This window comes from Pimephales promelas, chromosome 10, assembly GCF_988280905.1.
Source record: "Pimephales promelas chromosome 10, fPimPro1.hap1.1, whole genome shotgun sequence".
Lineage (NCBI taxonomy): Eukaryota > Metazoa > Chordata > Actinopteri > Cypriniformes > Leuciscidae > Pimephales > Pimephales promelas.
In genome coordinates, this window is record NC_142778.1 from 3491702 (window position 1) to 3517897 (window position 26196).

A 26196-nucleotide genomic window follows, 5' to 3' on the forward strand; every position below is an offset into this window, starting at 1 on the left:
TATCCTGAGCGATTCAAAATTTACCTCAGAATGTCAGCGGGACAGTTTGATGCTTTGCTAGCGATTCTGGAGCCACATATTAAAAACAAGACCACCAATTTCCGTGAACCAATCGATTCTGAACGGAGACTGGCAGTGTGTCTGGTATGGACCAGGTATGGACACACACACAAACACACACACACCCGCGCGCGGCCCTGTGGAAGCGCTGGGCAGACAGAACAGCTAGGCTGTTATTGTGTATGTATTGTGTATATTGTGCCCAAATAATACATTAGTTATCGAATAGGCTGCTCAATCACACCTTATTCGATCTTAAATTTCAATCTGATTGAAAGGGGAGGTTTATTAATTTCATAATCCAATATAGAGAAGAGAACATAAACACTTGATCGAATTGAAAACCGAAACTGAAAGCACGGCGCATAATGTTCAATGATTTGAGGACGAGCTCCCCCGGCCTCTCAAGACCTCTCAAAATGCTGGCTCTGGATGCGAAAAACGCAGAAAATCGAACCATATCCGATTAATTTTATGACGGAAAAATTAATGGCCTTGTTTTTTGCAATCTTCGGTCACGTTTCCTTTTTCGTTCAAGTCTGGCCTTTTTTTGCGAGGAGGATGCATTCTCCTGTGACTCGGCAGTCGGCATATGGTCCGCAACAAATAATAGAGCAAAAGAGCAATCAGCAATCATAGGAGTGCAATGCAGCCGTTTAAACTTGCAGGGAATGCGCCTCTCAATGTGACGTGACGATGGCTCTGAGTCTGAACGAAAACGCGTTGTGGAAACGCGTTTGGCTGGTGGTACTTTTTGACCCTCTCTGCTATTATAGTTTTCAAGATGGCGGAACGGACATGGAAGCCTCCGTGAACCTACCCGTCCCATGTACATAAAGATAATAAATTCTTCATTTACGAGGATAAGTCAGATAATTTGCAGAGGTATTTGTACACCATTGAGGACATATTTATGAATAAAAATATTGATTTCAGATAATAAAATACCTAAAAATCTACACAGAGTCCCTTTAAGTGTTTGAATTTGTTGCTGCGGATTTTCTTTCCAACATTAAATGGGTGGTAAAATGCAATTTTCTCAAGATGTAAAATAAATCTCTGATGTCCCCAGAGTGTGTGTGTGAAGTTTTAGCACAATATACCCCACAGATATTTTTATATAGCAATGTCAATTTTTGAAGGTTTGCAAAAACGCACTGGCCCTTTAAATGCAAATGAGCTGCTGCAGAGGGCGGAGCTTCAAGAGCTCGTGTTTGTTAGCTGCTTCGATTACCTCACGCAGACACACAAAAATGACAGAAACTGTTCTCCCATTAATGTTAAAACGGAGTCAGTCAAATATGGAGAGACTCAAGAAGAAGTGACAACATGTAGAATACAACAGGACGTCTCTGAAAGGTTAGTTGATGAATTTATGTTGCTGATGTGGAGTTAACTATCTTCAATTAGCATATTCTGTCAGGATAATCTATGAAACTGTTGTGAGATGAACACAGAGTGACTTTCTATTGCATGTGAAAAGATGGATGCTAAAGTTTGAGCTGACTCACAAATGTTCTCTTATACAACCACTCTTCCTCTTCTCAACATGGACTGAGTTCCCGAGGGCGAGGCTTGTGTACATTTTGGGGTTGGTAATGTCACTAACCCGGGAGGAAGCTCGTGTAGTTCTACCAGCCCTTTGTTGTAGTCCTTTTCTTTAAAAGCAAATATCTTCCTTTGCTTTGAAATTTGAGCGTTGTAACTTTGATAATGTTGTTTATGCTCAAACAGCAACATTACACACTAACTAAAGTTAGAAAAGTCAAATCATACTTTACCACCCCTTTAATTTTGTTGTTCTCTCTGTCCAGAATGTGTGTCAACATTAAATTGCGTGTGTTTTAATGTGAATCGCAGGACACGTTTTACTGCCAGTGTGATGAAGGGTATTCTGGGATCTTCTGTGAGGAGTTTGACGCGTGTCACATGAAGCCCTGCGAGAACAACGGCACCTGTACTGACCTCAGACAGAGAGATGAAGGACAAAACTACAGCTGTACCTGCCAGACAGGTGTGTGTGAGCTTGTTTTCGTCAGGAAACGTGTCATTTGTGTCCGATGTGTGTCCCCTGCCCTGACGGACTTATGTAATTAACAGGAAACTGAACTTAGTCACGTCGTTTCATGCATTTCACTGTTTAGAGTGCAATGCAGGATAACTTTTAAAATAAATGTTTGTTTTGATTGGAATTATATCACGTTTGCATGCCGCTTTTCATCAGTGAGTTATGTAGGATAAAAGCAAAATCCAAACTTAGCCTACTTAAAGTTTTTGTTGAAATTAAAACATCATGCTTTCACTGTCTATATACTCTTTTCCAGAATGCTCGTTGTTATGCTTTTTGAAATTATTACTTGTATATACGTATATATATATATATATATGAATCACATCCAAAATAAAAGTTTTGTGTTTACATAATATATGTCTGTGTGCTGTGTATAATTATTTTGTATATATAAATACACACACAGGCATGTATATATTTAAGAAATATTTGCATGTATATACTTTATATGTATTTATACATAATTTTATATATAAATATAAATATTTCACATATTAATAACACATTTTTGGAGAAAAAAACATTTCTTAAACATGTATATATTTAAGAAATATTTGCATGTATATACTTTATATGTATTTATACATAATTTTATATATAAATATAAATATTTCATATATTAATAACACATTTTTCTTAAATATATACATGCATGTGTGTGTATTTATATAGACCATTTCACAAGATGTAAACAACACTGGTCCAGAAGCACTTCCTGTTTCAGTTTGTAACTGTTTTTTTTTATTTCACATGTAAAGAAAAAATCTTAAAGATGTTTGTTTAACTTTTTGATTCAGTTGTATGTAGTGTTAAAAAACTGAAACAGGAAGTGCTTCTGGACCAGTGTTGTTTACATCTTGTGAAATGGTCTATACACAAATTAATTATACACACTACACACACATATGATATTTAAACACAAAATTTTATTGATATATATAAATACATACATATACAGTATATATGAAGAGTTCAGATGCAAAAGCCTCTAAACGCCATTTGAAATTTTCTTCTTTAATGATGATTTGATTTTTATCAAACTTGTATATTTAAGTTCAGTAATTTCACTTAAATAACAATTAATAGGTAATTATCATTGCCATTTAAGTGAAATTACTGAACTTAAATATACAAGCTTGATAAAAATCATCATTAAAGAAGAAAATTTCAAATGGCATTTAGAGGCTTTTGCATCTGAACTCTTCATATATATATATATATATATACTGTATATTGCTGATCAAAATACAGAAAAAAACGTTGATCCTGTGAAATATTATTACAATTTAAAATAACTGTTCTATATTTTACCATATTTTAAAATATAATTTATGTCTGTGATCAAATCTGGATTTTCAGCATCATTACTCCAGTCTTCAGTGTCGCATGATCATTCGGAAATCATTTTAATTTACTGATTTGCTGCTCCATAAACATTTCTTATTATTTTCAGTGTTGGAAGGTAGTTTCTGCCACTGAATAAAAAAAAAAAAAAGGTAATGGTGACTTTTTATCTTTTTTTTCCCCGCAAATTCGAGTTTACATCTCACAATTAAAATATTTTTTTAATAAAGTTGTTATAAATTGTGTGTTATAAAGTCAGAATTGTATGATACAAACTCGCAATTGCGAAGAAAAAAAGATCTTTCAAATTGTTCGAATTTGAATCGAAATCGAAATGTTTCCGCTACATTTTATTCCGTATAGCGGAAACAAGCTTCCATAGTACGGAGCCCCTTAAGGGACATGGCGGTGGAAAAAATATGAGATGGGAAGAAAAATAGTAAGCCAATGCTTTTGCGCTCTCCAGAGAAACTTTGCGTTCCCTGCAGTCTATGGTTCCCTCGCGAAACCTTTGTGTTCTTCGAGTGAACGCAAAGTTTCTCAGTGGAACGCAACACATTTTTCCTTCATCTCATATTTTTTTCCTTCACCCAGATTTGTGCTAAATCTGAAAAGATTTATATAAAAGTTTATATTTTTGTGGGAACTTTTGCTTTTTAAAATGTTCTTTAATAAGTTCAAAAGAGCCGCATTTAGTGTTATTGTTGCTGCAAAATGCAGTTTCCCAATTTAGTTATTCCTACAAAGACATTAACATGAAATAGTTCTAAACATTCGCACAACATGAATCTAACAAGAAGCAATGTCCTTATGAATTGTGAAAGTGCCGTCTTGAATGTGTGTTAACATGCACGTAAGTAAGGGTTAATGCCCGACGAGGTGTCCATTGTCAGGTTTTAATGGACGACGGCGAGGCGTAAACCGGCCGACGCGCAGCGGAGGACGGTTGCCTCCGCCGAAGTCCATTAAAACCTGACAATGGACACCTCGGAGGGCATTAACCCGCTTATACCATGGTCACTTGCCAAATAAAACATTAGTTTATATTTTAATTAGGCTAAATCTAGTTTTTACAAATAATAACTTGCCTTGCCTGCCTGACTGTTTATTTAGCAACCGGATATATAGTCCGCTTAGCTCGTATCCCTTCAGTTTCACAAATGCATTTTTTTTTTCATGAAACACAAAGGTAGGCATAGTTTTTTTTTTTATTACACATAAAACAATTAATCAAACAACAATAAAAAAAACAATTAGCTCTGAGCTCCAGCGATTTGCGCTTAACGTTATAGAGGGCAAAAATTAATCAGATCAAAGAGAGGGTCATTTGCCTCAGGCTCCTTAGGCTTGAAACGCTGTAACGTTCAGCCTTCTCCTGCCTTGGTTGTCTGGATAGCTGCGTAAAACTCCCGCAGGGTCTCATTCAGGGGTGCGTTTCCCGAAAGCATCGTTATCCAACTATGGTCGCAAGTTAGCTACGTCGTTACCAATAGAGTTCAATGGAGCAGAGCAGCAGCGGTGTAATTTTCTCCGTTTTATTTACATTTTTTCTTTCTTCAGCAGCATACCAGTCGTCAAAGTTGCCATAGTCTCCATAAATGTTAAAAGAAATAGCACGAAGTCGCTCATTGTTGTATTAGGCTATAATATCTAACGTTAGATGATAGAGCATGTGACTGCCTGTTGCTATGGTTACTCACAGCCGTTGTAGGCAGCGCATTTATTTATTCATTTCGAATGGTAAACAGGCAGTTTCACCAGAACTACTTTACTAGGTGTCCTCTATCACTTTTTAACGGACACCCTGCAGCCAATCAGAATCGAGTATTCACCCAGACCATGGTATAACAGAGAGTAATGGAGGTTAACCTTGAGCAGAGCGCATGATTACGTTCTGAAGAGGCTTTCAATGGAAAGATGAGGCAGGGGAAGTAAATGGGGGATGAAGAACAAAACAAAGCGTGGGCATGAGACATTGAAGGTCGGGGATGATCAAATGCCTTTGATCGTGGAAATTAAGATTATTTTGATCCTGCATTTAAGTTATTTAAAGCCTTCCGGATGAAACAACTGTGCCTTTTTTAAGACATGTTGTCATGGACATGCTGATTGCAAAACATTTAGCTCTAGAGGAAGCACACAAACACACTAACAAACTGCTCTGACCATTTTTGTAAGAGGATTATTGAGAACACTGGAGGACATAAATGATGTTAATTGCCTGTGTTGTAAGAAAAGCAAACAGCCTGCTTTGGCCGACTGAATCGTGCTGGTTTATAACCGAAAGCTTTGTTAAACTGTTTATATGTGAAGGAAAGGAACAGATTGTGTTTTCTGTGTGTGCTTTTGTCTACATTATGAGGACCAAATGTCCCCAAAAGGACAGTAAAACCTGAAATCACCAGCATCCCAATGAGGAAAACAGCTTAATAAACAATTTATAACGTCTTTATGAAAATATGTGATTTGTTTGTGTGTGAGGGTTCGTTTTAGGGATAGAATAAAACAATAGAAGTCAATGGAAACACTGCATTAACATTGAATGTTACATTGTTATTGGTCAATTTTTGAGATTTTGGGGCATTTGGATTTTCATCAAATGGGAAGAAAACATCCCAAATATACTTTACTACCATAGATTTCAACTACAATTGATAATGTAATCCAATAAAGGCTTTTTTCTCAAAAAGAGATGTATCTTGCATTGAGTCAGAACTTCTGTAGCACTTATATACCAGACTTTACAGATTTATTCTTTGTTTACATTGTTTTTACTGAAGGGTTTGTTCATATACAATTTGCCTGATTGTATACAAAATGTTATTCCTAAAAACATAATGGTTGTTCACAGTATTTTCTGATTTATAAAAGAGATGACTTTTGCTGAAAATTTACTCACCCCCATGTCATCCAACATGTCCATGTCATTCTTTCTTCAGTTGAAAAGAAATTAAGGTTTTTGATGAAAACATTCGAGGATTTTCTCCATATAATGGACTTCATTGGGGACCAAACTATTCAAGGTCCAAATGAGAGTTTCAGTGCAAACTGTTCAGAGGGCTTTAAACGACACCATACGATGAATAAGGGTCTTGTCTAGCGCAATGATTGCTCATTTAAAAAATGAATTAAAAAGTTTATAAAATTTTATTTTTATTTTTTATTTAAAATTTTATAAGCTCAAATGCTCGCCTTGCTCTGTTTTCTTTGATGAGCGTTCGTGACTCTCCTTTTCAAACTCTTTTGCGAGTCTTTTCTTTCATTTTGTTTGTTGAATAAACGAAATGACTCGAAAAAAATATTAGTTTATTTTGTCGTTTAAAGCCATTTGAAGCTGCAGTGAAACTCATTTGGACCTTGAACCGTTTGGTTCCCATTGAAGTCCATTATATGGAGAACAATGCTGGAATGTTTTCATCAAAAACCTTAATTTCGTTTCGACTGAAGAAAGAAAGACATGGACATCTTGGATGACATGGGCGTGAGTAAATTATCAGCAAAAGTTTTTTTTAAAAGTGAACTACTCCTTTAAACACAATCATGTTAACACGCATGAAATAAAAGAAAATTATGACAAACCATAGTTATTTCAACAAAAAAAAAATCATTAAATGTGAAGTGTCACATAGGGAATTGTGGGAATGTCAATTTACGTTTTTTTTCACTGTAAATTATACAAGCTGAGCTGTTCTTTTTCACTTTCAAAAACTGTAACCCTACTTAAACTTTCTGTTAATCAACAGTTTTGCACTTTAGCTTTTTTACCGTTAAAATTACGATTATTTTTTACAGTGAAGTTTGTACGGTCTAAAAATCTTTATGTCTATGGAAAGTCCCCATGAACCCATCGTGTGTGTGTGTGTGTGTTTTAGGCTTTGAAGGAGAGCGCTGTCAGTCGCTGGTGGATCACTGTGTGTCTGGACCCTGCAGGAACGGGGCCACCTGCTCCAGCAGCCTCGAAGGCCCTCGCTGCTATTGTGCTGAAGGTACTTATTAATTGCCTCCTCTCATGAAATCATGTCTGACACAATCAAATCTGTTGTGTGTTCTGCTTGGTGTGTATGTTTGGAAGTGTATGTGTGTGTTGAGCTTGAGTCGTCCTGATTCAAGCTCTATTTCTGTCCCTTCTCGCTCTCTCAAAGTGTGTCAGAGAGCTGCTTATTTTAAACTCTCTTCTTTTTCTTCCAATTAATCGTGAAGCGCGGCACAGCTCCGCCCCCTCTCTCAGGAGGACACACACCGTTCCTTCAGCGATGGCTCTCTAACCAGGCCAGCCTCTCAGTCAGCAGATACAACAGGGACACAACCACTCCTGCTTCCCGAAGAAGCACTAAACACAGTTAGGAACGGAAATTGGATAGCAGTTTCTTGAACTTTGGAGGCAGAAATGCTCTCGTAGGCTGAAATATTAATCTTGTGGTGTGAACTGGGACCGTTTGAAACGCAAGGAACGCTGGTGCAATAAGGAAAGTGGCACTATTAGCACATTTTTAATTAGTGTAGTACAGCTCAGGGTATGTGAGGCACTTAAAGGGATAGTTCACCTTGAAATTATTTTTTGGTATGTTTTAGCTTACCTCAAGGGCATCCAAGATGTAGGTGTCTTTGTTTCCACAGTATTTTCAATTTTGATATTTTTAGATCAAACCGTTCTTGTCTGTCAATATAATGCAGGTCTATGGTCACCACCTCAAAGAGCATGCACAGAGAAGTCCAAATTAAACATGATTTAATGACTCGTAAATGTAAGTACACATTGATGGCCTGAGACACGAAACGAGCGGTTTGTGTGAGAAAACAAACAGTATTTATATCGTTTTACCTCTTGTAACAACAGCCACGTCCAAGTGATCTGAGGCTGCGGGTGCAAGCGCCGGAAAGCCCCGGAAGTGATCTCTCTGGCATGTACGTCAATCATTGTTTACACAGAGATTTCAGAAGTATTATCCTTCACTGTGAATATCTAAACATATTTAGATATACAAGAAATCGTAATGGAAATATCAACAGACAACGTATTTCGCAACCGTGTGAGCGATCACTTCCGACGTTTTCCGACGCTTGCGCAGACCGAAGCGCCCTCAGATTACTTGGACGTGGCTGTGATTACAAGAGGTAAAACGATATAAATACTGTTTGTTTTCTCACACAAACCGCTCATTTCGTGTGTCTCAGGCCATCAATGTGTACTTACATTTACGAGTCATTAAATCATGTTTAATTTGGACTTCTCTGTGCATGCTCTTTGAGGTGGTGACCATAGACCTGCATTATATGACTGACAGATGAGAATGGTTTGACCTGAAAATATCAAAATTGAAACAAAGACACCTACATCTTGGATGCCCTTGAGGTAAGCTAAAACATACCAAAAAATAATTTCAAAGTGAACTATCCCTTTAATAGCTTTTTCTGCAAAACATCCGTTCAAACTCTACAGGGCAATAGAAACGAGTGAATGCTGCAATGAAAGGTGTTCAGCTGGAATCTGACCTTTAATTTCTGTCATTACTTCCAAACAGGGAAAGACACATTAAACTCAAAAAGCAGTTTATCATAACAGTTGAATTGAATGAATTGCTAAAAACGTGCCATGAAAGTAGTCCAAATATGCACTATAAGTTTCAAGCCATACAATGAATTTACAGTATGTAAGAAACAGACTGAAATATGAGTCATTATTTGCTGAAAATCCTAAAAAAAAATAAAAGTTTGGTGTCCGTGAGGTTTTTTCATGAGACGCTTGACAACAACTTTTTCTCATGTTCAAATTGACATTTTTCGTCAAAAGGCGTCTTGTTTGATTTGATCCTGTACGTGTGCATTTGACTTCAGAAAAACGTCGCGGCGCACAAGTCAGATGGTGCTGGTCATGGTCATAGTTTTTCCTTTTGTGTTCCACAAAAAAGAGTATATGTGTTTGGAATGAAACAAATAATAATGATTTTCATTTCTGGGTGAACTATTCCTCTAATACTGGCAGTGAAACACAATCATGTTGCCTCAGTCAGGCTGTGAGAGTTTCATTAAGATCATGCGTAAGGCAAACGGTGGGCGGATGAGCACTGAGCTCCATTGCTCTGCGTGTGATTGACTTTTATTAGGGGGATCATAGCAACCAAGCTTGTAATCTGCTGGTGCGTGCATGTCACTGAGACTGAGACAAAAACACAAACATACACCCAACATACATACTGCACATGTGTGTGTTTTAGAACGTGTATAGAATTGAACATTAACCAGGATTAATAAATGATGTAGAAGCATTGTTTATTGTTGCTTCATATTATTATGTTAACAAACATTAGTTCTGTAGCCTACTTCATTGAATATTTTGTGTTCAATACTAGTTCATCTCTCTCAGCAGGACATGTGGTTAGTAGTGTTTGCTATAAATACTGTTCAAGATTCTGTTTTTGAATTTGATTATTCCTGAATATAATTTGTTTTTGGTTGTATCCCTTTATTTACGATCATAGTAATGGAGCTTTAGTTTGGGTTCCAGTTACTTGCTTATTAGCCCACACATTACTTGGATATTGGCTGTTTAAAAAAACACACATTAATGCCTTAGTTATTCTGCATAACCATATTCTACATTCTTAACCCTATACTTAAACTTATCAACTACATTACTAACTATTTTCAGGCATAGTTAATAATTAGTTCATAGTGAGAATTGGACCCTAATCTAAAGTGTGACCAAATTTATTACTATACTAATGTACTTGAATGGATTGTACCAGGTTGAATACAAGTTAAGATACACACAGAAAATAATTATCTGTAAGTTTGAAAAAAGATCAGATTTCTATTTGGAAAAAAATGTGATTTAGCAAAAATAGACCATATTATGGCAAGCCGTTTTAACTTTTATTCATTTCCAGGATATGAATTCTTATATCAACAATTCAATTTTTTGATATCAACCATTTATTTGTTGATATCAACAATTCAATTCTTGATATCAGCAATTACATTTTTTTTTCCACTCTTATTTTTATTTTTTTAAAGTCAACACAAAGCATGGTTATCACAGTTTCGAGTATGGTTACAAAAGGCAAAAAAAAATAAAAATAAATAAATAAAAATGAACAATAAAACAAAAGACAGCAACCAGATGTTATGATAGAAAAAAAGACAAATAAAAATAAAACCTTCAGATTACACAGTTTCTAATGCTATTTTATATGCTATCCATTTGTGCCATTTTTCTTTAAATTCTGCTTCTTTCAGTCTAAGGATAAAAGTCAGTCTTTCCATGGTAAATATATCCTGCACAATGTCCATCCACTGAGTATGGCTAGGTGGCTCAGGTTTGAGCCAGCTTCTTGTTATCGCTTTCCTCCCTGCCGACAGTAATATCTTAACCAAATATCGATCATCTTTCTTTACATTGGTCAAAAGGCCCAGATACATTGTTATAAAAGTTAGTGGTACAGAATACTTCAGTACTTTGCAAAGAGTGAGATGGACAGAAGTCCAGAAAGGTTTTATTTCAAGACAGTCCCAGAAAACATGTGTGTGATTAGCATCCACAGAACCACATTGCCTCCAACACACTTGCTGAGTAGCCAATTGTTTACTTTTAATAGATGGCGTGATAAAGAATCGTATGAAATTTTTCCAATTGAATTCTCTCCATTTTTGTGAATTTGTGGATGTCTGTGACAACTCACAGATTTTGTACCATTCCTCATTTGAGATCTTGACAGCTGCTTCTCTTTCCCACTTTTCTTTGACATACAGGGTTGTGTTTTTCTGACAGGACATTAAGCTAGTGTACAGCTTTGAGGTAATTTTGTGTGTTTTCTGTTGGTATGCTCCACACATAATCTCTAAAACAGCATTAGGTTCATTTCTGTCCTTAATTTCTTTATTATAGTATTCTCTTAGTTGTAAGTATCGGAAGAAGTCTCGATTATCTAAACTAAATTTGTCTTTCAGATATTGAAAATTTCTTATTTCTCCATTATTAATTAAATTACAAAAAGCTGTGACCCCTCTATTGATCCAAAATTTGAAATTTGAGTCACCCATTCCTGGTTTGAAGTCTTTGTCATGCGCTACCCATCTTAATATTTTTCTTTCTTTCTTCAGTTTTAATTGTCTTGCTACACTATACCAAATTTCCATTGTGAATTGTGCAATTGGGTCAAGTAATTCAGTTATATCGGTTGGGATATGGTCCTCTCCCATGAGTGTCTGAACATTGTACCCAGGGATGCACGTCTCAATCTCTTTCCATTTGGCACAGTAACTAGGGTCACACCAGCAACACAGGTAACGCAATTGAGCTGCATAGAAATATAATTTTAAATTAGGAAGGGCCATGCCCCCCTTATCCTTTTGCAGCTGTAATGTTGAGTACCTAACTCTAGGCCTCTTCCCCTCCCATATGAACTTCGATAACAGCTTATCCCACTCGTTGAATTGTTTTGATGGTATATTTACCGGGAGGGATTGAAATAAGTAGAGTAGCCTAGGGAGGATGTTCATTTTTACCACTTTTATTCTATCACTTAAATCAAGTGGGTAAGTAGACCATCTCTGAATGTCTATTCTAATACTTTCGTTTATAGGATTATAATTAAAGTTATATAATAGTGAAGAATCATTAGATAGAATCACTCCAAGGTATTTAATTTTGTTAGAGCTCCAATTTATATCATATGTGCGTGCAGTTTCATTTGAGGGTGAATGGTTAAACAGTAGCATTTGGGTTTTGGAAATGTTCAACTTGTATCCAGCATATTCATTATACTTTCCCAAAAGATCCATCAGTATGGGAAGTGATATGTTAATATCTTCTAGAAATAACAATATATCATCCGCAAATAATCCGATCTTTTGTTCTCTTTCGTTGATCATAATCCCCTTTAAATCATCTTTCTCCCTAATTGCTTGAGCTAGTGGTTCAATGTATAAAGCAAAAAGGGAGGGACTCAATCCGCAGCCCTGTCTACAACCTCTACTGAGTTCAAACCGGTCTGTCAGAGATCCATTCACTTTAATTCTTGCGGTTGGCTTATCATAAATCGCTCTAATACATTGAATAGAATCATTAGTAAGGCCAAATTTCTCCAACGTTAAATATAAGAAATCCCAATTTACTCGATCGAAGGCCTTTTCTGCGTCGAGGCTGATCAAGGCCGCTTTAAGCTTATTGCTGGAAATATTGTGAATCACTTGCAGACTCCTTCTGATATTATCTTGAGTTTGCCTACCAATTATAAAGCCAGTCTGGTCTTCATCAATTAAATCAGAAATAAAGGTTTCAAATCGTTTAGAAATAATGGATGTATATAGCTTATAGTCCACATTTAAAATTGATATTGGCCTATAATTGGCACAATTATCTCTATCTTTATTTTCTTTGGGGATCAGGGTAATAATTGCTTCCTTCCATGAGGGAGGGGTCTTGCCTTCTTTGTGAATGTAGTTTAAAGCTCTAAGAAGAAGCGGCTTCAATTCTACCTTAAATGTCCTGTACCACTCGCCGGGGAAACCATCACTACCTGGGGCTTTATTTGCCTTTAATCTATTTATTGCTTTATCCAGTTCTTTTGATGTAATTTCTGCTAATATTCTTTTATTTTGTATTTCTCCTATACAGGGAAGGTCTAATTTGTCTAGGAATGCTCTGATCAACTCTTTGTTAGAAGCGCCCTCTTGTGAATATAATTTGCTGTAGTACTGATAAAAAGTGTTTTCTATTTCTTTTGGCTCAGTTTGAAGCTTTTGCGAGGTAGGGTCTTTAATTTTCAAAATTGTTGAGTCCACCTGTTGTTTGCGTAATTTTCTAGCGAGAAACTTTGTTGATTTTGGGCCTAGTTCATAATATGCTTGTTTTGTAAACCTAGATTTTTTCTCTACTTCGTCATCTAAATAATTTTCAAGTTGCAGTTTCAATTTTTTTATTTCTTTTTGAGTGTCTTGATCTTTTTTCAAAATGAATTTTTCCTCTTTATCTTTTAAATCTTTAATTAATCTTTTATATGCTTCAATCCTAGTTTTCTTAATGTTTGTTGCTTTGGCTATTAGTTTTCCTCGTAAGACAGCTTTTAGCGTGTCCCAAACTATTGATGGATCCACTTCCCCATTGTCATTCTCTTCTATAAAAGTTTTGATGTCCTGTTTGATAGATCCAACTACTGATTGGTTGTTAAGGAGGCCAACATTTAATCGCCATACAGTATTTTTGGGGTTATTCTCCAAGTTAAGAGTTAAATATATTGCGCTGTGGTCTGAAACATCAGTGACTCCGATCTTACATTCGGTTACCCTGTAGAAATCTTCCTGTCTCATTATAAAATAGTCTATTCTTGAATGAACCAAGTGAGGTACTGAGTAATGTGTATAGTCTCTCATAGTTGGGTTGAGCTTCCTCCACACATCTACCAACAGCAATTACATTTTTGATATTAAAAATTGAATTCTTGATATCAACAATTGTATTTTCACTAGTGAAATATCACCATAGGCTGCCATTCAAAACCAACTGTTGATATCAAGAATTAATTTCTTATTAGTTGAAATACCAAATTCACATATCAGAAATGCAACTATTACTAGTAAAAACCTTTATTTTTGATATCAAGAATTCAATTGTTGATATATCAAAAATGACTTATCATTTTTGATATCAATAATTACATTGTTACTAGTAAAAATGTGAATTCCTGATATTGTCACTAGCTGAAATGTCTATTCTTGATATCAACAATTCAATTGCTACTAGTAACAATGATTATTTTTGATATCAATAATTCAATTTTTACTAGTGACAATGTTAATTTCTGATATCATGAATGTGATTGTTACACGTAAAAAAAGCCATTTTAGATATCTGAAATAATATTGATATCAGAAATACATTTTCAGATGTCATAAATTATCATTTTTTCTAGTACCAATTGATTTGTTGATATCAAGAATATACTGTATATTGATATCAGGAATTCACATTTTTACTAGTAACAATGTAATTCTTGATATCAACAATTTATTTTGAATGGCAGCTTATGGTAAAAATACAATTACAGAAATCAGCAATTAAAATGTATTTGTTCTCAGTCATTTCTGCATCTTTAGATAGAAGATTGACTCTCGCATTCTTCATGACATGTTGTAGCTAGCTGTTTTAGGCTAAACGATTCCCATCGAATGGACTGCATCAGATTCAAACTGGTCTCTTTATGCACAGTGCACACTTAAGTCTCCTTCTCTTTGTTAGGGTATCAGGGCTCCACGTGTGAGCAGAGGATGGATCCCTGTGCTTCCGGGCCCTGCCATAATAACGGCAGCTGCTCCCCACAGGGCTCTGGTTTGGGCTACAGCTGCACCTGTCCTGCGGGCTACACCGGACCCACCTGTGCCCAGCTGGTGGACTTCTGCGCCCTCAACCCATGCGCTCACGGCATCTGCCGCAGCGTCGGCACTAGTTATAGGTGCCTGTGCGTTCCAGGTGAGGATCTCGTCTGCTTCCGCTCGTACAGGAGCTGATTCCCTCCCTTCGCTCCCTCCAGTTGTCATGGCAACTGCCTCCTGTGTATTGCGTGCTCAGACATCATTGTCTAGGAGTGTGACTGCAGCAGCTGTGCAGACAGATCAGTCTATCCACTCTGATAAGAGGTGTCCGATGGGACTGCTGTGTTCTCCAGTGGGATTGCAAATAATGCTCAGTGGGATTGCGCTTTGAAGACGACACTTCTCTCTGGAAACAACTGCCCGGTGGGATTGCTGTGCTTTGCGCACTCATTGAAAACAAAATGGTCCTCAGCAAAATGAATTGGCAAATTATTTCATGGCAGCATTCGGGGCCTTTGAGACCGATTAGCGGCACAAATATACTTCAGTTTTTACACTAGAATAGAATAGAATAGAATAGACTTTATTGTCCCCTAGGGGAAATTTGTCATGGACTCAAAGTGCGTGGTGCAGAGTAGTAGCTGCCAGTAGAAACAATAAATACACATAGTAAAACAAATACCTAAACTAAAGTACCTAAAAATACCAAACCAAAGACGCACAAAAAAGAATAAATGAACAAAATAGGCCCCAAAACGGAGCCCTGTGGGACCCCACACGTGAAAGAAGCCGTTTAGGACATAAAGTCTCCGAAACTAGCTGAGAAAGTTCAATCAGACAAATAGGAGCTAAACCATGCCAACGCAGTACCCTTAATACCAACACATTGTTCTAAGTGTGTAATCAAGATCTTATGGTCTACAGTATCGAATGCAGCCGAAAGGTCTAGTAAGGTTAAAATAGCACAGTTCCATGAGCTAGTAGTAAGTAACAAGTCCTTAAAAACCTCCATCAGTGCAGTTTCTGTACTAAAACCAGACTGAAACAATTCATGAATACCGTGTAGATCTAGAAATGAATGAATTTGTCCAAATTCGACCTTCTCCAGTAGTTTGGACAGAAACGGAAGTTTCGAGATTAGCAAAGACTGATGAATCCAGATTCCACTGCATACACAATACACACACACAAATAGACATCTGTGTCATCAGTTTGCTCTGTAAACCCCATCAAAACGAAACACTGCTCTCTAGTGGACAAAATGCAGGAATATTCAAGGTGAAGTGCAGTGCAAAGGGTTATTTCACCCAAAACTGAAAATGTTGTCATTAATTACTCACTCTCATGTCGTAATTACTCACTTTCACGCTTCAAACGTTCATGAATCAAGCGTTTTAGTCCAAATGTTTTGAAGAGACACAATCACAATGAAAAGATTGAATTTAGGATTTTATTAATTTATTTTTTCAAGTTCTATCGACCCCATCTATAACATGCGGTTGATCGACACCACAGATCATAATTTCGTATTTTTTTTTGTCTGTCCTCTTAGGTTATCACGGTCTGTACTGTGAGGAGGAGTATAATGAATGCTTATCTGCTCCCTGTCAGAACTACGCCACATGCAGAGACCTGATCAATGCCTACGAGTGCATCTGCGCCCCACAGTTCACAGGTGCGTTCTCTTCTCTAGCAGGACTGTGCCTATATTATATGTATATTTAATGCATCTGGGCTTAAAATGCATGAAAAATTACATAATTAAAAGGGTCGATGTGATTATTTCAGGTAAGCACTGTGAGATATATAGAGACCCCTGTCTGAAGCTCAGGTGCCAGAATGGAGGGCATTGTGAAAGTGGAGGGAGAAACACATCTTGTGTGTGTCCACCAGGATATATGGGTAAGCATTATGAATACTTACCATACTACTTATACTAATTTTGCAGTACATAACATGCCTATTGTGTAAAGCATGCTAATTTTCTGTATAAAGGAAAACACAGATTGTGTCCCAATGACGCACTTACACATCATATATGCACTATGCACTCATCCTTGAAGTGCATGAATTTTTTTAGTTTTTAAGTTAATTAAATGCATCATCCGGGTATTTAAAGAGTACTTTTTTTATTTTGAACACACTACTCGCACCATATATACAAAAGTAGCATCATGTTAGGACACACCTCAATATTCCACACTTTCTTCTCTCGATTAATTAAGTGCATTATCCGGATACTTTTTCTTTTTGGAATTTTAAATGTGAACGCATTGCTCACAATATCTTTTACTACAAAATGGCATAGAATAGTGCATAAGTACGCACATTTAACGCACATTTACACTTTTAATCACTTTGCAGGTGAGAACTGTGAGGTTGACGTCAACGAGTGTGAGAGTAACCCATGTCATCATGGCGGCACCTGCATCGACCAATCAAATGGCTACACCTGTCACTGTCCTCCCGGCTGGGTCGGTGGAAGCTGTGAGATCCGTGAGTTTATGTTGACCTTCTGACTACACTACAACAGCTCTCACAATTATGGCTAGGAGAGAAATATGGAGGGGATATTGAAGAATTGCCTCCAGATTTTATTTATACAACGAAAACACATATAAATAACCATATCTCACCTCAATAGCAATTTGCAAATCAACTTGATACATTTTATTGAAAATTGAAAAATTCTATATATTATATAGCCTTCAAAGCCCTGGTTATAACAATAAATGATGCATAATTACAAGCAACTAATTCTAATCCTAACCAGTACATGTTGTTGATTAATATTACTTAGTATTTGTATAATTACACTGAAACAAGGACACCTTTAAAATAAAACACAATGTTCTACTTATATATAGTGTGACCTTAAAGTGACCACGGAGGTAGTGACTTGAAGGGACACGGTGTGCTCTGCTGTTCAGTTATTTCTCCATCATGACGTCGGCCTCAAGGACACATTATGTATGCAGGGGTAGAGATCGGTTCCCCGAGGAGTGACGTGCAAATGCCTTTTATGGCAGCTGTGACGAGGCACCATTAGCTTCTGTGAGACGTGTGGAGAGGGGGAGCCACATGACTCACTCCCCATTCAGAGATTTTCATGAATAACCCAGCGTGTTTATGGCTGTGCGGATGTCCTTGCTAGCTGACACTTGTCTGTGCCTGTTATATATACGTATAATGGTTTTGTGACTAGCATCTTGGTTTTGTGACTAGCAAACTAGCATTTTGTCTGAAATGACTGAATAAACTAGGTTTTTTAGAAAGTTTGAGTGGTCCTTGCACACACCACTATGTTAGGATGGTGTTCTGGAGCATTGAGTTTTCACACAATCACCATCGTTGTCATTTTCCTCTCTCAGATCTGCAGTGGAAGATGGCTCAGCCTGTGGACTCACTGACCAACATGCCTCGTCACTCTCTGTACATCATTATCGGAGCTCTGTGCGTCGCTTTTGTCTTGATGCTCATCATCCTGATCGTTGGCATCTGTCGCATCAGCCGTATTGAATACCAGGGCTCGTCCCGTCACGCCTACCAGGAGTTTTACAACTGCCGCAGTATTGACAGCGATTTCAGCAATGCTATCGCCTCCATTCGCCATGCAAGGTAAACCATTATATATATGTTAAAGGGATACTCCACTTTTTTTGGAAATAGGCTCATTTTACCACTCCCCCAGAGTTAAACAGTTGGATTTTACCGTTTTCGAATCCATTCAGCCGATTTTCTGATATTTAGAAGAATATCAGTAACCAGACGGTTTCTGGTCTCATTGACTTCCATAGTAGGAAAAAAATATACTATGGTACTCAATGAGACCAGAAACTGTCTGGTTACTGATATTCTTCTAAATATCAGAAAATCAGCTGAATGGATTCGAAAACGGGAAAACTCAACTGTTTAACTCTGGGGGAGTGGTAAAATGAGCCTATTTCCAAAAAAGTGGAGTATCCCTTTAATACACACACTCACCAGCCACTTATTAGGTAAATCATGCAAGTACCGGGTTGGACCCATTTTTGCATTCAGAACTGCCTTAAAGGGCACCTATTATGCCCCTTTTTACAAGATGTAATATTGGTCTCTGGTGTCCCTAGAATGCATTTGTGAAGTTTCAGCTCAAAATACCCCATAGTTAATTTATTATAACCATTTGAAAATGTCATTTTGGGGCCTGCTTAAAAATGAGCTGTTTCGGGGTATACGGCTTTAAATGCAAATGAGCTGCATATGCCCGCCCTGCCTTTGGGTGAGGGCGTCACTTGATACCAATGGCAGTCGTTACTGAGAGAGTGTGAGAAACCGCTGTTTTGAATGTCATTCAGCGTACGTTTGAATCGGAATATATAAATAGTACGAAGAGACTCCGGCAGAATAAACACAAATGAGAATGGATCAATACGTCTCGGTATGGTTATTTGATACATTTATGTACTTGTAGAGTTGTTGTAATCGCGTCCCATTTGCAATTATGGATGTGGAAGACACACACAAACACTAATGCTGGCGCAATTTTTCTGAAATTACATACACATACTGTGAAGTTTGCTACTACAAGCGAAATTACATTTATGCGAGGGACCTGTGGCGTCATGTTTACTTGTCATACAGGTGCTTCTGTGGCAAATGTGAGGAGATGGCTAACTTACAGAACAACAACATATATGCAGTTTTTAATACAATATCTTTAAATATATATAAACGTGTGGTTACACACTATACAAACAAGGTTTAAATTATAGACATCCTACGACGACAACAACTTTAGACGCATTTGTTGTTGAATTGGCTGACATTGACTGAAAAGACTATTTGCTCAAAAATCATAAAATACACTTACTGTTACTGGAGGTGACGGTGGATCGCAAACAGTAGACGACGATCCACAGTTGAGGATTAACTTTTAAGCCACAACAACAGGATTAACCCACGACAGAACGTTTACGTTTCCAAGAGACATTACCGACTGTCGTTGAAACAATGGAGGATGATGTGTACAGATCACCGAGGGCGGGGTCTAGGCCACAACCACACTGTCAATCAAACCCCTTTCTCACTTTCTACGTCACAAAGAGCTGAATCTCAGAACAGCTCGTTCTGAGGCAGTGCATATGATTTATTGAGATTGTAAAAAAACCACTGGGTGGATTTTTATCATTCTAGGGTGGTTTTGCTCACACACTGCCAACACACATTCATGTTCAAACACCATGTAAAAGTGAATTTTCCATAATAGGTGCCTTTTAATGAAGTGCTGGAAACAGTCCTCAGAGATTCTGGTCCATATTGACATGATTAGCATAACAAAGTCGCTGCGGATTTTGACGGCTGCACATCCCAACGGAGCTCTATCGGATTGAGATCTGGTGACTGTGGAGGCCATTTGAGTCCTGTCGAGTTTAGCTCCAACCCTGAAAAAATCTCCTCTGCCTGTAGCTTTAGTGATCCTGAAGACATCGATTCGCTTGTTGAGGTGTGTTTGATTAGGGTTGGAACTAAACTCTGCAGGACAGCGGCGTTCCCCATCCCTGCCTTAGAATATGAGGACTCTGTGGTCATAAAGGGATGGACATGCTCAGCAACAATATAAGGCGTTTAAACAATGCTCAATTGGTACTTGAGGCCCAAAGTGTGCCAAGAAGATATCCTCCACACACCATTACACCACCAGCAGCCTGAACCGTTGAGACAAGGCTATCGTTGTATATTGTTTACGCCAAATTCTGACCCTTCCATCTGAATGTTGCAGCAGAAATCGAGACTCATCAGACCAGGAAACGTTTTTCAAATCTTCTATTTTCCAGTTTTGGCGAGTCCGTGTGAATTGTAGCCTCAGTTTCTTGTCCCCGGTGTGTCTTCTGCTGCTGTATCTGCTTCAAGATTGAATGCTTTGTGCTATCAGCTCAAACCAGTCTGGCCATTGATTCTCCTCTGACCTCTGGCATCAACAAGGCATTTTCCTCCACAGAACTGCCGCTCACTGGATATTTCCTCTTTTTCAGACCATTTTCTGTAAATCCTAGAGATGGTTGTGCGTAGATCAGCAGTTTCTGAAATACTCAGAACAACCGTGCCAAGTTTAAAGTCACTTAAATCACCTTTCTTCCCCATTCTGATGCTCAGTTTGAACTTCAGCAGATCATCTTGGCTAAATGCACCATGTGATTGACAGTTGCATTGGTGTACCTATAGTGGCCAGTGAGTGTTTGTGTGTATATATTTATATTTTAGGGCTGTCAATTTAAAGCGTTATTAACGGCGTTAATGCAAACCCATTTTAATGGCGTTAATTAACGGTCTTTTTGGCTTAGCAAACTTTGTAGTTTTTTTTTTTTCATATGCTTTCGCAACAGGATGCGGCATGCGTGGCGCTGCACTCTGAAACCCATTCATTTCAATGGCTTGCGCCCCACGAGGACGTTTTGTTGCTTCATCGACTAAAGCGCAAGAGGATCTAGCTAGACGGGAAACAAAACAACAGACACGCCGCACACACTCGTTAGTGCTCGCGAGCCGGCCAAATAGTCAGTTAACGTTAGGTTTTGAGTGGATGACGACCGCGAGATGCCGAAATGGACGGCAATAAGATTCTGAATGGAAAGTTTACTTTACTAAAAAGTTGCCAAATGGTTCAATTGACCAGAAAGTGATCTGTGTGTTGTCGTTTGTCAAGATATCATCATCGCAGCACGTCAAGTCTGAAATACCACTTGATCGCCAAGTACACACACACAGAAGATGCGATATTCTCCGCCCCCTCGTCAATATCAGGACCTCGTCAGTATTTCTTTCACCCTTTTATTGAAGGACAGTGTTACATTGTGTGAGAGATTATTTACTTCAAGTGTGAATGTTAGGCCCTGTCCACACTACTGCGTTTTTGTTTAAAAAACTGAGACCTTTTGCTACGTTTGCACCTCCCGTCCACACTAAAACGGGAAAAACGAAGACCTAAAACGGAGAAGTTTAGAATCTCCGGAGGGCGTTTTAGTGTAGACGGGAAAAAACGTAGGACTTCAGAAACGCTGACGCAGGGGCTGACGCTTGGCTCCATGATTGGGTGTTATCAGACATGACGTATCCTATCCTTCGTCAATCACTGTTTACACCGGCACGCGCATGCCCAGTGTTGGTGAATGGTCACGTGATCCGCGTTTTAAGTCGTTTTAATGAGGACGGAGATCATTTCTAATGCGCAGATAAAACGCTGGTGTGGACGGAGATCGTATTCGTTTTAATTCTCAGTTTTTTAACGAAAACGCAGTAGTGTGGACGGGGCCTTAGAGTGAAATTGAACACAGTACAGTACACTTTTCCATGTTGATAAGAGCGTTAAAATTAGAAAAAATAATGTGAGGAAAAAGAAATCAAGAGACACATGAAAACGTGCGATTAATCGTGAGTTAACTACAACATTAATGCGATTAATCGCGATTAAATATTTTAATCGTTTGACAGCACAAATATATATATATATATATATACAGAAGCAGATAAAAGAATGTTAATGCTGCTTCTTCCCATACATAGAACCTAATGCATGAGAAAATGAGACTGTTCCTTTGTGTGAATTACAGGTTTGGGAAGAAATCTAGACCAGCGATGTATGATGCGACTCCCATCAGTTACGAAGATTACAGCCCTGATGACAAGCCTCTAGTTGCACTCATTAAAACTAAAGATTTGTGAAGCAATACAACTGCACAAACACACACACACACACACATACCCTGCATACACACAGTCACAGTTCCAGCCTTTAAAATGAGCCAATCCGTTCAGTATTTATTTCCAGAGAACAGGTTTAAGCAGTGAAAAAAACACTTTTGAAATTGATATATTTTACCATTGTAAACCATGAAGCTTTTAATTCATATCAGGCACAAGGGGTGCTTCACAGAATTAGTTTAAAGCAAGAGTCCCGAACAAATGTGCTTTGTTTGCAGACGCAAATGTTTTGTGGATTATGAGTATAGTGTGAGGGGGGTGTTTAACCGGATCCTCCCACCCTCGAGACTCTGATTACAAACGTGATAGCAGCGCTCCAAGCAAAAGCTGTAGAATTAGGAGTAATAGAGCTCATAGTGCAGTTATACTGTAACGTTATACAGACAAATTAAAAGATAAGACCATGTAGGTTGCCTTACTGGTGCATGAATAGGATCTATGGTTTGGCATTACTCTGTAACCTGATGTGCATTGTTGTTTGCTGTTTATTTCTTCTTGTTCATTGTGGTCTCTTTTGTGTTATAAACTTGGTGTTAGCAAGGTCTTACCACTGTCCATGTGAAGCCAGCACAACACAGTGCTTTTAAAAGTAATGTTTGATGGTGTAAGTAATAAACTAGGACTCCTGTTTATAGTGCGTAACTTAAAGACATCTCTGTTCCAGTACATCTGCAAAGCTCCTTAAAGGGCGGTTACGTTTACTGCGAAATTTCCTTTAAGTAGGAATTCATGCAGTTGGGAGTTTCACTCTTTTGACTTTAAGCATCCTAGCAAACAGTGATTCGCATGGGAGTTTCACGTGAGGGAGGAAAAGTTCCCCGCACAGATGTCGCTTGTGTTCATTGGCTGATTGGTTTGAAAGAGACATTCATAGCAATGGACCTTTTTTGCCCACGAAATCGCGAAATTTCGCCAATGTGACCACAAATGAAAGTGCAACCTTAAAAGAAATGGAGAATACTTGAAAACCAATGAGTTTGTTCAACACTAGCTATCAAGAATCGCTCATAAAGAAACTGACAACACAAGAAAACTGGAGTTTACACATTTGGTGTTGACGACAAAATGTAAATAGACATGGAATTATCCGCCAAAACACCATGCCATCCAAGATGTCCATGTCTTTCTTTCTTCAGTCGAAAAGAAATTAAGGTTTTTGATGAGAACATTCCAGGATTTTTCTCCATATAATGGACTTCATTGGGAACCAAACAGTTTAAGGTCAAAAAGACACTTTCAGTGCAAACTGCAAACTGTTCAAAGGGCTTTAAATGATTCCAGACGATGAATAAGGGTCTTATCAAGCGAAACGATTGGTCATTTCAAACAGTTTTATAAGCTCAAATGCTAGCCTTGTTCGAACTCGTTCATCAAAATGAACAAATCTTTTTCCGAGTCATTTGGTTTATTCAACGAACGAAATGACTCAAAATATTTGTTCATTTTACACTTTTTACAAGCCCTTTGAAACTGCACTGAAACTCTCATTTGGACCTTGAACCGTTTGGTTCCCATTGAAGTCCATTATATGGAGAAAAATCCTGGAATGTTTTCATCAAAAACTTTAATTTCTTTTCGACTGAAGAAAGAAAGACATGGATATCTTGGATGACATGGGGGTGAGTAAATTATCAGCAAAAGTTTTTTTAAAAATTGAATCTGAGTAATTGGCAACAATTGAAGTGTGTCAGTTCTTTTTTTTTTTACCTTTACTTGAGAAGTTGTTGGGAAAATAAAGTGGACAAGTGCACTGAGAATTCGTAGGAAACTTTTAAATGTTTATTGGCATAAATATACGTACTTAAAAATAGCCGCCAAGAATAAGATTACCTTCCTCATCAGTATCGGCTGAGACATTAGTGAGCTCATGAGTACTGGAACAAGAGAAGTGTCTCTGCCAGGTCCTGGAGTCTGGTTAAGACCAGCATATTTCTGCCATGCGCTTCTGATGTTCCTGTAATGGGTGATAGGATGTTTTCATTCTTTCCATTACCCATCGCTCTTGCTCTCTTATCTTCCATATCTGCTCCTAATTATACTCATTGTACTCCTATGGTTATCCTCTTGCTTAGTATAGACGGGGAGAAGTTGCCCTCTGGAACTGATCTGAGACTAGTTTTGATGCCGACTAATGGCTGAATTAAAAGAATAGTTTGACTAAAATGAATTTCCTTTATTCTGTGAAACACAAAATGAATGTTTAAGTCGCTCTTTTGCATGCAATGAAAGTGCTGGAAAAACATGATAAGAGTCTACGTTTATGATGCACTTTATCCAAGGCCGTATGATAAGCAGAATGAAAAAAAATGAAAAAAATCTGACTTCGCTTTCAAATCTCATGCATGTTTGTAAGTATTAAAACATGGCGCCTCGCCAAGTTTGGTTTGATGTGACGATGACAGGATTTGTTCAGGTTTCTTATGACTGATCTCATTGAACGTTTTAAATTGAACGAAAATTGATTGGAAGCTACAGTGGATTTTCCAGTGAATCATTAGGGAAATTGAATGTACACTTTAAGGCTGATATAAACTGGACTAGGATCAGTACTGAAGGGGAGCTTCTAACCCAAGCACAGTTTTTGTTAGTAAAAAGATAACACCCATTTGGTTATATATGTGGAATGATGTATTAATAAAAGTTCAAGTGAAAGCCTAAAGCTTGTTTGAATGCTTGAATGTTTAATTACAGTAAATGAGATACACTACACATCAATACATGTTGAAGATATTTAATTGTAGATAAGAGAGCACTATGTGTAACTTAAAGGAGTAGTTCACTTGTAAAAAAAACTTTTGCTGATAATTTACTCACCCCATGTCATCCGAGATGTCCATGTCATTCTTTATTCAGTCGAAAAGAAATTAAGGTTTTTGATGAAAACATTCCAGGAGTTTTTTTTCCATATAATGGACTTCAATGGGAACCAAACGGTTCAAGGTCCAAAAGACAGTTTCAGTGCAAACTTCACACTGTTCAAAGAGCTTTAAATGATTCCAGACAATAAATAAGGGTCTTATCAAGCGAAACGATCGCTCATTTAAAAAAATAAATAATAAAGTTTAAGTTTTATAAGCACAAATGCTTGCCTTGCTCTGTTCTGTGATGCGCGTTTGTGACTCTCCTGTTTGAACTTGTTCATCAAACTGAACAAATCTTTTTCGTGTCATTTGGCTCATTCAACGAACGAAATGAACGAGTTGACTCGGGAAAAGATTCGTTCGGTTTGATGAACGAGTTCGAACAGAAGAGTCACGAACGCTCATCACAGAACAGAGCAAGGCGAGCATTTGTGCTTTAAATGATTTTTTTTTTTTTTTAAATGAGCGATCGTATCGCTTGATAAGACCCTTATTCGTTGTCTGGAATCATTTAAAGCCTTTTGAAGCTGCATTGAAAGTGTCTTTTGGACCTTGAACCGTTTGGTTCCCATTGAAGTCCATTATATGCAAAATCCTGGAATGTTTTCATCCAAAACCTTAATTTCTTTTCGACTAAAGAAAGAAAGACAAGGATATCTCGGATGACATGACATGGGGGTGAGTAAATTATCAGCAAAAGTATGAGCTACTTTAATATCACAGGGAACAAGACGTTTTGGAAGATACCACACATATCAGAAGTGCTTTCTTTAAACCAGATGGTAAGTCTCACACACACACACACACACA

General features: G+C 37.7%; 1 protein-coding gene across 1 annotated transcript in view; it reads left to right on the forward strand.

The window, feature by feature from the left end:
* Positions 1–25184, forward strand: part of dner (delta/notch like EGF repeat containing) — a 39483-nt gene extending 14299 nt beyond the window's left edge. The window contains exons 6-13 of the mRNA XM_039647655.2: positions 1921–2074; positions 7348–7461; positions 14712–14942; positions 16338–16460; positions 16574–16687; positions 17150–17281; positions 18157–18403; positions 22375–25184. Coding sequence (XP_039503589.2) covers positions 1921–2074; positions 7348–7461; positions 14712–14942; positions 16338–16460; positions 16574–16687; positions 17150–17281; positions 18157–18403; positions 22375–22486 — 1227 coding nt within the window. The 3' untranslated portion in view covers positions 22487–25184. The remainder of the gene's footprint in view (positions 1–1920; positions 2075–7347; positions 7462–14711; positions 14943–16337; positions 16461–16573; positions 16688–17149; positions 17282–18156; positions 18404–22374) is intronic.
* The last annotated feature ends 1012 nt before the right edge of the window (positions 25185–26196 follow it).